Genomic DNA, 15,826 nt, shown 5'->3' with positions numbered 1-15,826 from the left:
TTTCATTGTATTCTGGGAACATTAAAAAGTATTTTTCTGCTTGTGAAATACTTAACGGTGATATATTTAATGTTGTTTTGGCAAAGAGTTTTTTTTTTTTATTAAACAGAAGAAAGGTGTATATAGTGTTTACACATATCAGCATCCATTTGATTGTATTTTGAAACATCTTCTTTATTGTAATAAGGACGATCTATTTTTGGAGCTGCCAGATGGATCTGGTTCAGAGTCTTCACTGTACACTGAGTCGGTGTCCAGGTCTGCAGTGGAGATCTGACTGAACCACACCTGGACCTGGCTGAGCTCAGCTGGGCTAATGGACACGATGCAGAAGTGCTCTTATGCAAGCCATGATGGTCCCGTACACTGCCTGCTTTGTTTCATCAGTTTGATTCCATATTTAATTCCTACCTTGATATTGTATGAACCTACCCGTTTGGAGTAATAAAAGTTGGTTTCTTAAGTGTACTGTTTTAATGTACCTACATGCAGAACTGGTGTTCTGGCTTCTTTTTGAAGATATTCTGTTTTTTTGGGAGTTTCTTTTTGCTATTTAAAAGTCAAATTATTTGGAAAAAGTTGACTTTTAAAACTCAAAATTTGGGTTTGAGTCTGAGTGGGAGTCAGAATGAGTCAAACATCATACAGATCTGAAACTTTGTTTAAAAGTATGAGCAATTTTATTTTACTTCCCCTAATACAGCATCTTCCTAAAAGTTTGGTATTAATTTACATGATAGCACTCATTATCCAACTGTCCATTGCTGTAGATAATCCTGAGCTGTATCACTTGCTCTCTGCGATGCACTCAAACTCTGGATGAACGCTGGAAACAGATCTTGAGTTGGGATTGTTTGTAAGGTCAAGAATGAGCCTTCGTCATTGCCGCTTTAGTGAATACAGGTAAAAGGTTCTTACAGCACTGTAAATGAAATCATAGAAGTTACTTCACATGCAGGTCAAATGACCAAACTCTGCTGAAGAAAGCTGTGTGATATGGATGAAAGCGCTAGAAAAATGTAGGCCTACACCGCCTCGAAAATTATGTTTACACTGTCTGATGTGACGAGTGAGGCTTTTTAATTTAGGCATTTCGAGAGAGACAGTAATCACTGGCTTTAGTTTGCAGAGTGTAAAGTCAGATTCAGATTTTACTTTTATTTTATGACAGGAAAGTGAAACTAAGGAGGTTTTTTTTTTTTTTTTTTTTTTTTAAACTTCCTGCAAGCTTTATCCATGAACCTTACCTGACCTGAGACTGGGCTGCACAGTACCTGAGTACCTGTTCAGAAGTGAAGGACAGGCGGAGTAAATCTGCAACAGACATTCTTAGAGGGCTAAGCTCCTTACACCGCTGAGAACTGAGACGAGTTTCAGCTCTGTCGCAGCTACCAGGAATTTGTCTCGAGAAAGGACGACAGGAGTGAAAGTCGTACTTGGACAGAGTCCACCTCCACGCTCAGGTTATGATGGTCATTTTCATTCAGGTTTCTGAAGAATCTTAAAAATAAAAAAAATCACAAGGCAGACTTTATTAGCAGCTTGAAGCAGAGGAAAATAAATTGTAGCCCTGATGCAGAAAGTGTTTATTGTCCTTTTAGAGCAGTATGGAAAAGGAGAACGGACCTGTTTTATTCTTGTAATTATATTTTTAATAAGAGTGTTTATTCATAGAGCCACTAAAATGTGTTCTTGGTGAACCTACAAAGTAAATCTTCAGCCTCAGTCTAACATATCATGTGTCTGTAAAACTAAAAGTCCCATCTGCTCCCCTGCAGGAATAATGGCTGTGTTGTCACTGAAGAAAGGTGCTCACAATCAGTGATCAAAGATTTCCTAACAGGAGGGCCGCCCCTGTCACCGGGAGCTGGGGCCCCGTGCGCTCCAGAGAGAGGACAAGGATGTTACTGTGTAAAGAGACAGAAGCAGAGCCCACCTGTTTGCTTCTCTGCCAATGAAATCAGCCCCGTGAGCTGCACGCAGGTATCTTCTGTCTGCCCTCTGGGTGAACAAAAGGTCAAAGGTCGGGAAGGCAATGTGCCTGTTAGCAGGAAAAAGACAAAGCTGGTTGTTGAACGAGATCCATTTCTGACATTAAAATTAATGCCAGAAATGGTAATGTTTTTCAAATTTAAAGAACATGATGAAGAGCATAAAAATGAGACTTTAGTTTCTGAAATATTGGTCCATTATAATTTATAATACAACATTAAGCTTTTTAAAAAATGTGTGTACTTTATATTAGCAAGAAGTAGACTATAAGGCAAGTTCAAACAAAGCAAAAGATTAAAGAAAAAAACAAAACAAATTACAGCAGAGAATAAAAACAAAAGGATGCAAAATGGAAATGACACTGAGCATATAATACAATAAAAGCAATACAGCAGAGACAATAAACATGACAACTGAAAGATGTTAGACAAGTAAAAGATAAAAACACAAAGTCTATAAAAATGAAGGAAGTCTGATTCTGTGAAGCTTATCAGGCTCTATTCCAGAGTCGAGGGTCTGAGGTGGCAAAAGCACAGACAGCTTTAGATGTAAAGCCTCAACTGTGGAACAGCCAGAAAAATCTGACACAGCAACGACTCATTTGAACTTTTATTCTAACTTAAATAGGATAATTACTTAAATAATAGTAATTATACTTCAGAATCTCCACCATTTATTTTCTTATTCTACCACAACTGACAATTTAAAGCCGCAGTAGGCAGAAACAGGAGGGAATAAGCAGCCCTTCTCCTGCAGCTCATCAAACTCTCCCAAATTGAAGCCTTCCACTTAACCGCTTAAATTTGGTGTTTTTGTTTTAGAGAAAGTACTGCAGTATTTTCTGATCTATTAATGTGGAACTGATAGTAATCTGTAAATATGATGGCGGATGCATTTGGGAAAATAGAAAAGTATTGCCATCAACACATCAAAATACACTGATCTCTAAGAAGCCTGAGGGACAAATGCCTCAAAACAGAACTTCAGTAAACGTAAATGGTATAAACTGACTGAAGGTGGTTTAACTTGTTTTATCCCAAACTGATTGGACCAATGAAAAATATGAGTAGGTTAGATCTTTAAGATTCGTCTTTCTCTCCCCGGCAGGAGGAGCGCTTCCCTCTGGACCAGTCCTCCGTGCGTAAACTGCGACGCGCACCACCCGCCCCCTCCCGTGACGCGGCGCATTCCCGTGTTGCACAGATGCTGGAGTGGAAGCGACAGGCGCGCTCATCCAAACGCATCGAAGACCAGGGAGGTGGGAGAAGATCGTCCGGTTCGCGTCCGTAAAGGAGCCCCAGACCGCGGGGAACGATGCTCGGCAGGAGTCGCTCCGTGGGCAGCAGGACTTAAAAAGCTGCGGAACACTTTTATCATTACTCTCTCTTTCCCCTTCCCTTCTTTCTCCCCGACTCTGATAAGAATCAAGAATCCGGGCAGTCGCCGTCCAGTTTTCTCGATCACTGAAAATTTAGTTCCAGTTTGACGACAGGTCGGTGTTTCCTTTGGACACGATGTGGAAGCCGGGAACCCGCCTCCTGCTGTTGCTGTGGCTGCTTTCGGCGTCCGGCGAACTCCAGCAAGAGACGGAGCCGCGGAGACTCCCACCCCCCGGAAAGTTGGATTTCGGTTATGTGCCAGCGGGAGTTTACGAGACGCTGGCCCATTACGAACCGGGACCGATAGGAATTCTTTTCCACACGGTCCATGCTTTCCTGTATGCGGTGCAGCCGAACGCTTTTCCACACGGTAAGCATCCACATCCGTTCTCACGGTGGCTACAGCACAACAGGCAAATCCCCAGGGAATGTGGCTGAAATTTAGATGGAAGTCATCGGGGAATAAGTTAGAATACTTATGACAATCTATGAGTCCTGTTTGGTTGTCCCGTGGGACGCAAACAGAGAGACGAACAACAGAGAAACTGCAGGTTGTCAATTTGCAACCGTTTTACTGGATTTTTCCTTTTCTTTTTTTAAGAACCTTCACATAAATGCTTTTTAGTTTTAAGAATACTGGTTTATGAATCTTAATTTTGAATTTTGAATTGCTTCTTCAGTCTCGTTGCGTGAAAAGGTGTCCCCTTGCGGATTCGTGGTCCAGTTGTGCGTCACGCGCCTTGTTTTGCGCTCATAGCACGCACTAGAAGGTGATGTTTCTGCCTGCGGCGCACTTTGTGTCAGGATAATTACAATTAATGAGCCTCCTGCTGACAGCATCTCTCTTTTTGCCTGTGTGAATGAACGGTGCTGGGTAGTTTGTTGGTTTGGGCACCCGGAAAGCTTGAACGCGCGTGGCTTTACATTTAATACAATTATACCTGACTGCTTAACCACACCCACACGCATGGGGGTGTCTCTGTGTGTGTTTAATTGGGTATTGGATGCTCAAAAGATGCTACTCCCCTGCATGCATCTCAGTCGGAGAAACATTTTGCAGATTAGTATCTCTCTGAGTCACCTTGTTAATTGAGTAATCCCATAAGCCCCTGCGCCATATGCTGCTGGCTTTTTTAGTTTGCAGTTTGTCACCGACAGTTGGGGGCTCATGACCTAATCCTATGGAGTAGACAGACTATTGCTCAGTGAAGCTGTTAGTTCATTCATGTGTGCACACACTAAATAATCAGAGGGAGCGGGTGGATTTCATATGGAAACAGTTTGTTACTAAATAACAGTTCAGAGACAAATACTTGCAATTTCTTTGTTTAGAAAGTTGATGGGAAAGAGGTTTTTCTTTATTTTGGGGGGGCTCATCAAATCAGATGTTGTAAACAAAGATCATCTGGTTATTAACAGAACCTCTGCATGTTTGGATATCTAAATCCAATCCGTCAGGGCTGCTTTGATTAGGAGGCTACAGACTGGTTTGCAGGAAACCTTTGGCCTTTCGCGGCTTGTTAACTACACGTCTGCACTGTGCCGTTACATAACTTGAAGTTACATTTAAAATCTATACGATGAGCCAGGAGAAAGATCTGCACTCAGTTTCCACTCCAGTGGTTTGTGACTGGAGGTGGCGCAGATGTCAGAGTGGGGTTCTGTTCAGGCTGGGTGGACTTGGGTGTCTCTCCTCTTCAGCAGCCGTAAGTCACAGTGTTAATGTTCTTCTGGCAGACTTTGAAAGGATGAATCACTGAATCCTGTAGCAAAAAAACGCAAAAGTCTAAATTCTGTTCATCTGTCTCTTGATCACATCTGATTTAAAGGGACAGTTCACTCCAAAACTAAACAGCAGTACCTTCTCTTTTGGAGTCAAAAGATCTCACTTTTAACTACCATTCATAGCTGGTGGACGTTTTTTTTACAGGGGATTATGGCTATAGCAGATCTTTTTTTAATTTTCTAGTTTCTATTTGTTTAGTTTGTAAATGTCATAAAAAAGTGAAAATGAACATTTTGCTAGAATTTCAAGAGCTCTCTCTCTCTCTCTCTCTCTCTCTCTCTCTCTCTCTCTCTCTCTCTCTCTCACTCACTCACACACACACACACACACACACACACACACACACACACACACACACACACACACACTGAATACAACACAGCCAGTTATTCAATGTACTCATTTCTTCCCCAGAAAACCTCAAACCCAGGATCTTAAGCAAAACCATAACCAGGACACTGGGACCTATAGAATCACACTTAATGAGGAAAAAATAGAGAGAACCGGGCCACACCTCTTAATCTTTTAATTCAGGTATATAAAATCAAGCACCTAGCCGTGCAGTCTGCCTTTACAAACAACTGTGAAAGAATAGCTTGTTCTAAAAAGCTCACTGAATTAAAGTGGTACTGTAATAAGATGCCATCAGTGCAACAAGTCAGTTCATGAGATTTCTTCACACCCAGACCATGACACACCACATAACGTTACGGAGCAGGGTCTGAGGCGCGTAGTGCATAAGTCACTAATGCAGTTCCACAGCTCCAGACTTCCTCTGGCCTTAACATCAGCACAGAAACGGTTTCCCAGGAGCTTCATGACACCTTAGCAAGTAAACAAAAGCAACAACAACTCATTTTTGTCATGACTTAGTCACTTGTCAGCCATCACTTTAGTCACTTGCTCATGGCCTCCATGAAATACAGCTGGTTTTTACTGAGCTGAATTTGTTTTTAAATGTTAAGAAAGCCACAGTCATGGGAATGGGACCTTGATGGATTTTATCACTATAGACGATGATACTATAGAACAGGTAACAGCTTATAAATATGGTTTGATCCTGCTTTATCTTCTTCACATCATATTAATGTATTGCAGTCTGCAAAACGTACCACTGTTGAAAAAACTATCCTCCCCTTATTTGATTATGGAGATACAGTATATAGATGTGCATGTAAAGTGACTCTTCATAAGTTGGATACAATTTATCATTCTGCAATTCACTTTGTCACAAATACTTCTTTTTCAGCGCATCATTGTCAGCTTTATTCTCAGGTTAAAGGGCCCTCCTTACATACTTGCCGTAATATTCACTGCTTCACAGGTTAAAAAAAACCCCAAAAACATTTCAATGACAAACTTTAAATCTCTTCCACTGTGCATCATACAGAATAGGACAACCAGTAGGATCAAAAATATTACATGATGGTCACCTTTTGCCTGGGCAAGGCCAAAATTACACTGAGTCCTATCTGACTTTAATTGGATGGAGATAATAAGAATTACTGTAGTCCTGAACTTTGCCACACATTTTGGGATTTATATTCAAAACAGCCAACAGCCAGTTGGTCTAACTCTTCAGAGAAGCGTGAGATGAACATTATGTTGATGAGCAATTAGCAATGCCCTATCATCACATCTCCTACCATCACTGCATGACATGTTACATTATGCAACGTCTTTATAATCTCGTGAATGTTTGACTTTAGCCAGTTGATGTGTTCATCAAACTGTGTGCGTGGCATGCCTGAGCTCGTAGGAGGCTTTATTAGCAAAGAAGCAACAAATGTCTTTCATCAACACCCACACAAATCGAATAAACAGCGACATATTCGCTAACATTTTTTAACAGCCTTCCGCTGCAGTGTGGAGGCCTCCAGGAGCTGTTGATGCCTCCCTCACGCTTACCCACACTTTCACCAACACACAGATGCTACATGCCAACACACAGGCTGACGTATGGCATCACAAACACTTTTCACAGCAGTGCTGGCTTCACCATGACTTCTTCTCAATAGGATACTGACTTCTTTTATTCAAATCTGAATGGACATTTTCCAAAAAAGAGCCCAGGTCCTGTGTGAAAATCTGACACCAGGTGCAGGAGAGGAAGTCATCACTGCCTTGAACTGAAAACTTTGCAGGTTTTGGGGTTTGAACTGAAGACACTGAATCATCTGTGTTTGGTAAAGGAGGTGAAAGATATTAAGGCCAATGCAGCAAACTGGTTTAGAGGCCAGCTGGTGGGAAAAACACAAGAAAGAAAAGGATTGTGCTGGTAGGCAGTGCCTGAACTTTCAAAATAAGAGCCAGTACTCTAGAACAAAGATTGCAGATGGGATAATTTTCTTAGAAGAATTGAAAACATGCACTTAGATTGGTGTTAATTATGCATGGGCAGCCCACCCCAGTAAAGTCTAGAGGGGTGTGTGTGTGTGTGTGTGTGTGTGTGTGTGTGTGTGTGTGTGTGTGTGTGTGTGTGTGTGTTTTTTTTTTTTTTGTCTATAGGTTTGTAACAGAGGTGTTGACCAAAAAGACCCCCTCACACCCCTATGTTTCAAGCTGAAGCAGACACTTTGCATTTTTAGCTATTTTTCTTTTGCTCCCATTCAGTTTGTCTGTCAGGGGAGTGATTAAGAAGCACTAACGTGCTTCGCTCAGAAACCTTTGAGTAGAAAACATGAATGTAGGTAGACCAACAGTATCATTTTCCATCTATTCCCCTGCCGGAATTAACAGGGAAAAATATAAATGCGACACATAAAGTTACATTCAGTTACATCTATTTAGGTTTTCATATTTGATAATTAATCCTGGTGTAAGTCAGCCATCACTTGAGAATAGCTGAGCATTAAGCTCCGTCTGTGATTTGAAATGTATCATTTCATCCCTGTGGGTGAGCGTAGCTGGGAAGCCAGCGCCAGCCATTATCATGCAGCAGATCCCTGTTGGAAAGTGTTTGCTCATTATTGTTGCCTCTTCTCAAGAAACCACGTTTAGGTGGAATTCAGACCACAGAGGACAGTTTTCAAAGAACCTAACAGTTGCCAGGGAAACCCATCAGCAGTGATCATGGCCTGTGTGATTTGGTTCACCTTGCTGGCTCGTGCGTCTGGCTGCATTCTGAGGTAAAAATACTGCGGGGTTATGTAGATTTATGCAGCTCGTGCTATATGATCTCACCAAATGTTTGTTATTTAACACTCGTTTTTTTTTTTCTCCAGCAAAGAGGCATGGAGCGACTTTGGTGTTCAGTGAGGGACACGTAGGCATGAAAGAAACTGAAGAGTAAGACTTCAAAAGATTTCTAACCAAGGACAAAAACAAGGAAGTACATCGTGAGCTGCATTTCTAGTTTTTATTTTTCTTTCTTCTTTCATGTTTTTGTGGAAGAAATCTCAATAAAGCAGTGTTTAAAGTCAGATGGTGAGAAATCTCAATCAGCTAAAAGAAAGTCAAATGTTGGAATACTTAGGATTCATCTGTGTTAATATTCTTTCCTTGGTCTCTGCATATCTACCTGAGATTTCCTGGGATGTAACATCTAGGTATTTATGGTTAATTAAATCTAAACTAAAATCAGGTATGAAAAGCACTTTAGTTAACAGAAATAAAATAAAATGAACACTATAAAAACAACTATTAAAACTTAACAGATATAAAATTATAGAAGAAATATATTTAGCTTTGTTTGATAATACTGGAAAATTTGTCACTATATTAACCATGAGGAAGTCTTTGATGTCTACTAGTGCATCAAAAAATTAGAATATCATGAATACAGTATTTTTTCATAATTTCATTCAAAAAGGGGGAAATTTTTATGTATTTGTTCCATGCAAAGTGGAATATTTGTAAACTACCGGTACGGATTTTTGCAGATTCTTGCTATGTTTATTATACTGCATCAGTGCAGTGTGGCATGGAGGCAACTTTTGGCACTGCTGAGGCTTTTTTTTTTTTTAACCACAGGTTGCTTTGATTGCAGCCTTCAGCTTTTTTGTATTTTGGGGTCTGATGTTTCTCGTTCTCCTCTTGACAATACCCCGTAGAGAATCTATGGGGTTCAGGTCAGGAAGGTTGGCTGGCCAGTCAATTACATTAGTAAGCACACCATTTGGTAGTCGTTTTGACACTGTGGACAGGTGCTAAGTCCTGGTGGAAAATGAAATCAGCATCTGCATATAGCTCATCAGCAGAAAATCTCTTGTTAGACAGCTGTATTGAGTTTGGACTTGATCAAACACAGTGGACCAACCACCACCAACACCAGCAGATTAAATGGCACCCAAAATCATCATAGATTGAAGCCCAGTGTGAAATTTGTTCAAACACTTTGGATTGTGTACCTCTCCACTCTTCCTCCACGCTCCAGGACTTTGATTTCCAAATGAAATGCAAAACGTTTACTTTCATCTAAAAAGATGACTTAGGAACCCTGAGCAGTTGTCTGGTTCTTTTTCTTCTTAGTCCAGCTAAGATGCTTGAGACGTCTCTAAGCTTTAGGAGTCTGACAGTTGTAGCTACTTTCCTGAAGACATCTGTGCTGGGTGGCTCTTGATACACTGACACCAGTCTCAGTCCACTCCTTGTGAAGAGCTCTCAAGTTCTTGAATCGACTTTCCTTGATAATCCTCTCAAGGCCGTGGTCATCCCTGTTACTTGTGCACCTTTTCCTGTTACATTTTAATGACCTCCTGTAGCTTACCCCCCTGGTGGAGAGTGTTGATGATGGTCATCTGGACAACTGTCACATCAGCAGTCTTCCCCATGATTGTTGCTGGCTGTACTGAACTAGACTGAAAGATGTCTGGTATTTGTACCATTTGAATGGTATTTTACTCATCAAATTAAAACAAACAAACAAAAAAGGCTTGAAATATTTAAATTTATGTGCAAATTAATTCAGATGAGATCAGCTTGCTGGTTGCCTATGGTTTCCAAAGTAAAGTTTGTAACTTTCCATTATCTTAAAGGATGTTCTGTATTAAAAAATCCTAAACAGTTACAGTAATTATTGGTTACATTAACAGAGTTCAGCTAATGTGAACATAATTTGATGCCTTTAATCTTTTACAAAGCTAATTAACATCATTATAGTTTATGAAACAAAGGACAAATGGCAAGAATAACAGATCACTGATGTCAGATCAGACTGCAGACACAAAGCCTTTAGCATTCGCTGCTTCTAGTTGAATGTTTATTAGGTTTAAAAATATTGAGAATTTGCTGAGGAAACACTGATGTGTTTGTCCAGTTCAGTATAGCACTACATCCTCATTAATCTGGCTTTACAAAAGTAATTATGTGTGCATTTTGATACCTTAAAAAAAGACCACATATATGTAGATGAGAGAGAGGCCGTCAGGGTTTAATTTGGTTCCAGTGTTTGTCCTTGAATACACGTGAGGCCGTGCACTCTTCAGGGTTTAATTTGACTCAACCAAAAAGCCAGAATAAAAATTCAGGGTTGAATAATGAATTGCATGTGCCCGTAGGTCATTCATAGCACGGGGGTGACTGGGTAATGCCGCAGGCACTGTCAGGCAACAGGACAGTGCTAAAGTGATTAAAGAGAGCGTCCTTCATGTGGAAGATCGCAGCTCGAGCCCCTTGACAACCAGCATCTGTTCTGCTGAATTGTCCTTGAGCAAGATACTGAATGTATCTGCTACTGACCCCAGCAAGTTATCATTTCTGTGGGGGAGGGTGACTGAGAGCACAAGTGTGTGTGTGTGTGTGTGTGTGTGTGTGTGTGTGTGTGTGTGTGTGTGTGTGTGTGTGTGTGTGTGTGTGTGTGTGTGTGTGTGCGGTTGTCATGAATCATTATTTTTCAACATTTTTCCAGCTAAACATTTTCCTAATTAGAGATTTCCTCAGCAGCAGGCACATCTGTGGAGATTACCATTAAATGCTGTGATGAATCTCTCAAAGGGGCTTAAATTTAAAATCATGATGTTTGGCAGATCTGAATCAGTTCTCCATTCATAACACAAGTCAGTGGATAAACCGATGACTTGCAGAACAATATGTGCTCAGATGATGGGCTGCGTCCTGTTTTGCAAGTTTTGTTATCAGATACTCTAAAGATCCAGTGAAATAAATGAAAAAATCTGAGGCTTTCTGGCCACGCCGGTTTCAAGAAGGGTTTCAAATCCCCTGTATATTCATGTCTTGCTGAGTAGGATGTTCCTGGTGGCACAGTAGGAACTTGAGATGCACGAAGGTAAAAAGATTAGACCAATATGAAGGCCAGTATGAATCGTGTATGTAAGTTCCACTGAGATTCTACATAGCTATATTGATGAGTATATTTGGCAATTCCTAATTTTTGTTTTTTTTTTCCATCTGTCCAATATTTTTCATGTGTTCGATTTACTAGTCCATTTTATTCTATAAGTTCAGTTGCTGCTAACTTTGGTTTTAACTGTGTAGTGTTTTCCTGTGGACAGGCTGGTCAGGTTGTGTTTGGGGTTGGCCTCGATGTCATTCAGCTGTCTCAAGTCTCTCACCGCACTGTTGGACAGACTCTAACTGCTCTGTTTGAACTACAGCTGATAACAGAAGTCTTTGTTCTGCACTGGCGATCTGCTGCAAGCTCTAAAGAGAACCTACAGCCGGTGGAAAGCAGAACAGGGACTAAACCATCTCCATCTGTAGTCCAAGACAGGAAAGTATAAGCCTACGTGCAGGATGAGGAACTTACTGGACAGGCAGCTGATTTTTGCTGTGTTATTTTGTCAAGTATATTGTCAAAGTATTATTTATCTGTTGATTTTAAAAAGTCCACCCATCTCCTGCCACAAATGCAGCGTTATTCTGGGGGAAACTCTGAACATCTGACTGGTAGAATTTTGCAACTCTGGAAAGTTATGGTTTAAAAACACCACACATTCCTGCTATCCATCCATTTCCTTTCACATTCACAGAGACAGACAACACACCCACATTTTCACCTATGGCCACCTGCCACCCTACCCTTATGTTGCTGGACTGTGGGAGATAGCTGAGAGAAGAGAGAAGCAGGCGTGAGGAGACAATGCAAACTCCACACAGAAAGGCCCCAGCTGGCTGGTGGATTTGAACCCCGGGCTCTCTTGCTGTGAGGCACCAGTGCTAACCACCACACCACCATGCTGTCTCATTCTTACTACGCCTCCTATTCCTACTGAGCTTAGCACTGCACCAGCTATTAGAAAATGAATGCCTTAAGCCAAGTTTAAAACAGTTTGTTTCTCACAAAGAGCGAGAGATCTTCGGATGGGTTGACATTTACATGGTATGCAGACGTTACCATGGCTTTTGATAAAGTAAACTTTTTTTTTCTCCATTTTTTGTGACCACAAAGGCAGATACAGTATTTATAAAGCAATTGACCTCTTTAATCATTATTGCTATTATTAAGCATATGAGTAATAAGAATAAGAAAACAGTTGCTGCTACCCACTGTGCATCTGTCAGTACAACAGAGGCGGGGAGAGGAGAGAGACACTATTTATCTCAGCAATAAAACAAGCACGCTTTATTGCAAAAAAAATATATTCAATAAAAAAAAAATATTATTATTTCTATTTTACAAAGGCAAGAAAGGAATACCATGCCCCTTATGAATCATTTATCTGCCAAAAGAGAGAATTGAATAATGGTTAATAATGCACAGACTGAGTGGGAAAGTTTGTTCTTCTGTTTTGTTTTTATGGAAATGGGCATCAAGTTTGCCCAACCAAATTTTGTGGACTTGGAGATGATATTTGACTGCGTGCCTTGAGGCATCCTGCAGGGGGTGCTTTGAGCGTACGGGGTCACTGGTTCTTGCTACGGGCCATTCGGTCCCTGTACAACTGTAGTGGGAGCTTGGTTCGCATTGCTGGTAGTAAGTATCAGAGTTGGACTCTGCCAGGGCTGCCCTTTAGTCACTGATTCTGTTCGTAACTTTTATGGATAGAATTTGTAGGTGCAGCCGAGTGATGGAGGGTTTCCTTTTTGGTGGCCTCGGGATCACGTCTCTGCTCTTCACAGATAGTGTGGCTCCTCTGGCCTCATCAGGTCATGACCTCCAGCGTGCTCTAGGGAGGTTTGCAGCTGACTATGAAGCAGCTGGGATGAGAATCAGCACCTCTAAACCTGAGGCCATGGTTCTCAGCTGGAATCGGGTGGAGTGCTCACTCTAGGTCAGAGATGAGGCACTACCCCAAGTTGGAGGAGTTTAAGTATCTCAGGTCTTGTTCGCCAGCGAGGGGAGAGTGGAGCAGGAGATTGCAGTGAGCGTGAGTCGAGCTGAGTGTGAAAGCAAAGCTGTTCAGTTACTGGTTGATCTACATTTCTAACCTCACCTATGGCCACAAGTTCTGGGCAGTGACTGAAAGAATGAGGTTGTAGATACAAGCGGTGGAAATGAGCTTCCTCCGAGCTCCTCTCCCTTAGAGGTACAGTAGGATGAGGAGCTCCGCCATTCAGGAGGGGCCCAGAGTAGAGCTGCTACTCCTCCATGTCAAAAGGAGCCAGTTGAGGTGGTTCGGCATGTCCTACTGGGACTGCAAGTGCAACTGGGACTCAGGTCAATTTAATGTGTAAGGGAACCTTTTTAGAGGACTTGCAAGTTTTAATAAAAATACTAATATTATAATTAATTCAGTATTTAGTCCTACCCCTTAATATTTTGGAGATCCCCCAAAAAGTTCAGCAATCGTGTATTTGAGGAAAAATAGCAGACTGAGTGTAATTTACAGATAATTCACAAACATATTTTAAGACTTAAATAGTCTGAATAGGAATTTGAAGTAACTTCTCAGCAGTCCTTGGGTTACATATTGTGGGCATCTTGTAAACAGCTTCTCGTGTTTTGGTTTATCATCTGCTAAGAAAATAAAGTTTCAGTAAAAATGTGTTTTTCTCTAAAGACAGGCTAAAATATGTGCAGTATTCAGTTTATAGTTAATTTCTATGTCTAGAACATTTCAAATATTTGCTAAAAATACAGACTGGTGGGACCTAAATAAAGATTATTGCGGGCTCTGTAACACACGTAGAAAAAATAGGATCATGTTCCTGCATTTTTCATTATTTTGTAAAACTGAATGGCTGCCTGAGGCCCACGATACAAACATGTGAGGAGCACTTTCATGTCCTCCGGTATCTTAAACTTTTCATGACTTCCATCTGTTACTGAACCAGATCTGATATGCCTGTGTGTGGATTCATTATCATCTCATTATCTAACCATCTATTGAACTGATCTGCATGTTTCATAATCCGGACTGCAACAAAGATGAATTTTTGTTTGCAAAATCTGGTTCATTTTTAACAGTCTGACTAAACTGCCAGACTATAAATAAACTGCTGTGTAATTTAGCATCCGTGCATGATTCCCTGGCCCAGTCATACTCTAGGAGCATCTGCATGACAGAAAGTGATGTGTTCTTCTGCAGTGTTTTTGTGCTGTCACACACAGTTGTGTCATTGCACTGACAGTGATGGTCGTTAGTGCTGGGATGCTTCGGGACACAAACAGGCACAGCCTTGCTCGCCTGTAGCATAATGCCAGCTGATTGCCGCGGGCGATGTGTCACTGTGTGCAGCACAGTGCTAAAGAGCCCATCACAGGTGAAAATGTACACTTGGGCACACGGATCTCCTTGTTTCAGATATTTCATCATGGATTACAGCGACTTCGGTTTATGCTATGTGCAATCAGCAAAGGCTGCTGCTGGTCTCAGACAACTTACAGTTGATACTTTGCATTTGGAACCAGGACAGTCTAATAGAACTTCCTGAATTTCCACTGCAGATGGATAGAACAAAAGCATATTGGGCCTGTTGTGAAGGATGTTTAAATTAGCTTAAACAAATGGAGCAGCAGCCTAGGCCTATAGCAGCATAACTAAGGGAGGGTTCAGGGTTACCTTATCACCCTGGGGTGAAGAGGATAATATACACTCACTGTCAATGTTATTAGGCATATGTTGCTAGTACCAGGTTAAACCCATTCTTACCTTCAGAGCTGCCGTAATTTTTCAATGGCATGGATCCAACAAGGTGCTGGAAACATTCCTCAGAGTGCCAGGTTATTATAAACATCTAGACTGTATGGTTAATATTGGTTGATAGATCAATGACAGAAATATGCTTTTTCTTCCCATTTTAAATATGTCTAGTAGGTAGAAACTGCTGTTGCCTCCATCACACAACAGGTTATCTTCCATTTAAGCTGCAGTTTGGTGAGTAAAGACCACACTGCATAATCAGAACAAAAAAAAAGGTAATATTGAAAAGCACTTTGGGCACTTTTTTCTGTGAATAGATATCAAAATAGCCTTTAGCTACATGTTGTTACACTTCAAATGGATCCACAAATCTGGGATTAGTCTTTCTGAAGACTCACTGAGACAGGTGCTGTAGCCAGCTCTAAATGAACGGCTTTAATCCAAAATGATTGTTCAGCCATTTGAAAAGAACAAGATGTGTTTAAAATTATTAAACATCAACAAAATCCAAGCTTACCCCGGGGACTGAGACAGGTAATTTAATAAAATGGGCATGATATTGCTAAATTGCCAGTGAAGGGAGAGGAATGGCTACTGTAGGTTTTTCCACCTTAGTAAACTGACTTCAGTAAATTGATGAGGCATAGCATAGACAGGAAGAAGCTTAATGCAAAATGCTGTCTGTA

At 41.0% G+C, this 15,826-nt stretch overlaps 1 protein-coding gene across 1 annotated transcript in view; it reads left to right on the top strand.

Annotated features, from left to right (window-relative positions):
* The first annotated feature begins 1,889 nt into the window (after nucleotides 1-1,889).
* prom1a (prominin 1a) overlaps nucleotides 1,890-15,826 on the top strand; it is an 89,427-nt gene continuing 75,490 nt past the window's right edge. Inside the window, exons 1-2 of the mRNA XM_030738834.1 lie at nucleotides 1,890-1,983; nucleotides 3,100-3,741. Of these exons, the coding sequence (XP_030594694.1) occupies nucleotides 3,507-3,741 (235 nt within the window). The 5' untranslated portion in view covers nucleotides 1,890-1,983; nucleotides 3,100-3,506. The remainder of the gene's footprint in view (nucleotides 1,984-3,099; nucleotides 3,742-15,826) is intronic.

Source organism: Archocentrus centrarchus, chromosome 10 (assembly GCF_007364275.1).
Source record: "Archocentrus centrarchus isolate MPI-CPG fArcCen1 chromosome 10, fArcCen1, whole genome shotgun sequence".
NCBI lineage: Eukaryota > Metazoa > Chordata > Actinopteri > Cichliformes > Cichlidae > Archocentrus > Archocentrus centrarchus.
The sequence above is the reverse complement of the archived record's forward strand: the minus strand, read 5'-3'. Positions and strand labels throughout refer to the sequence as shown.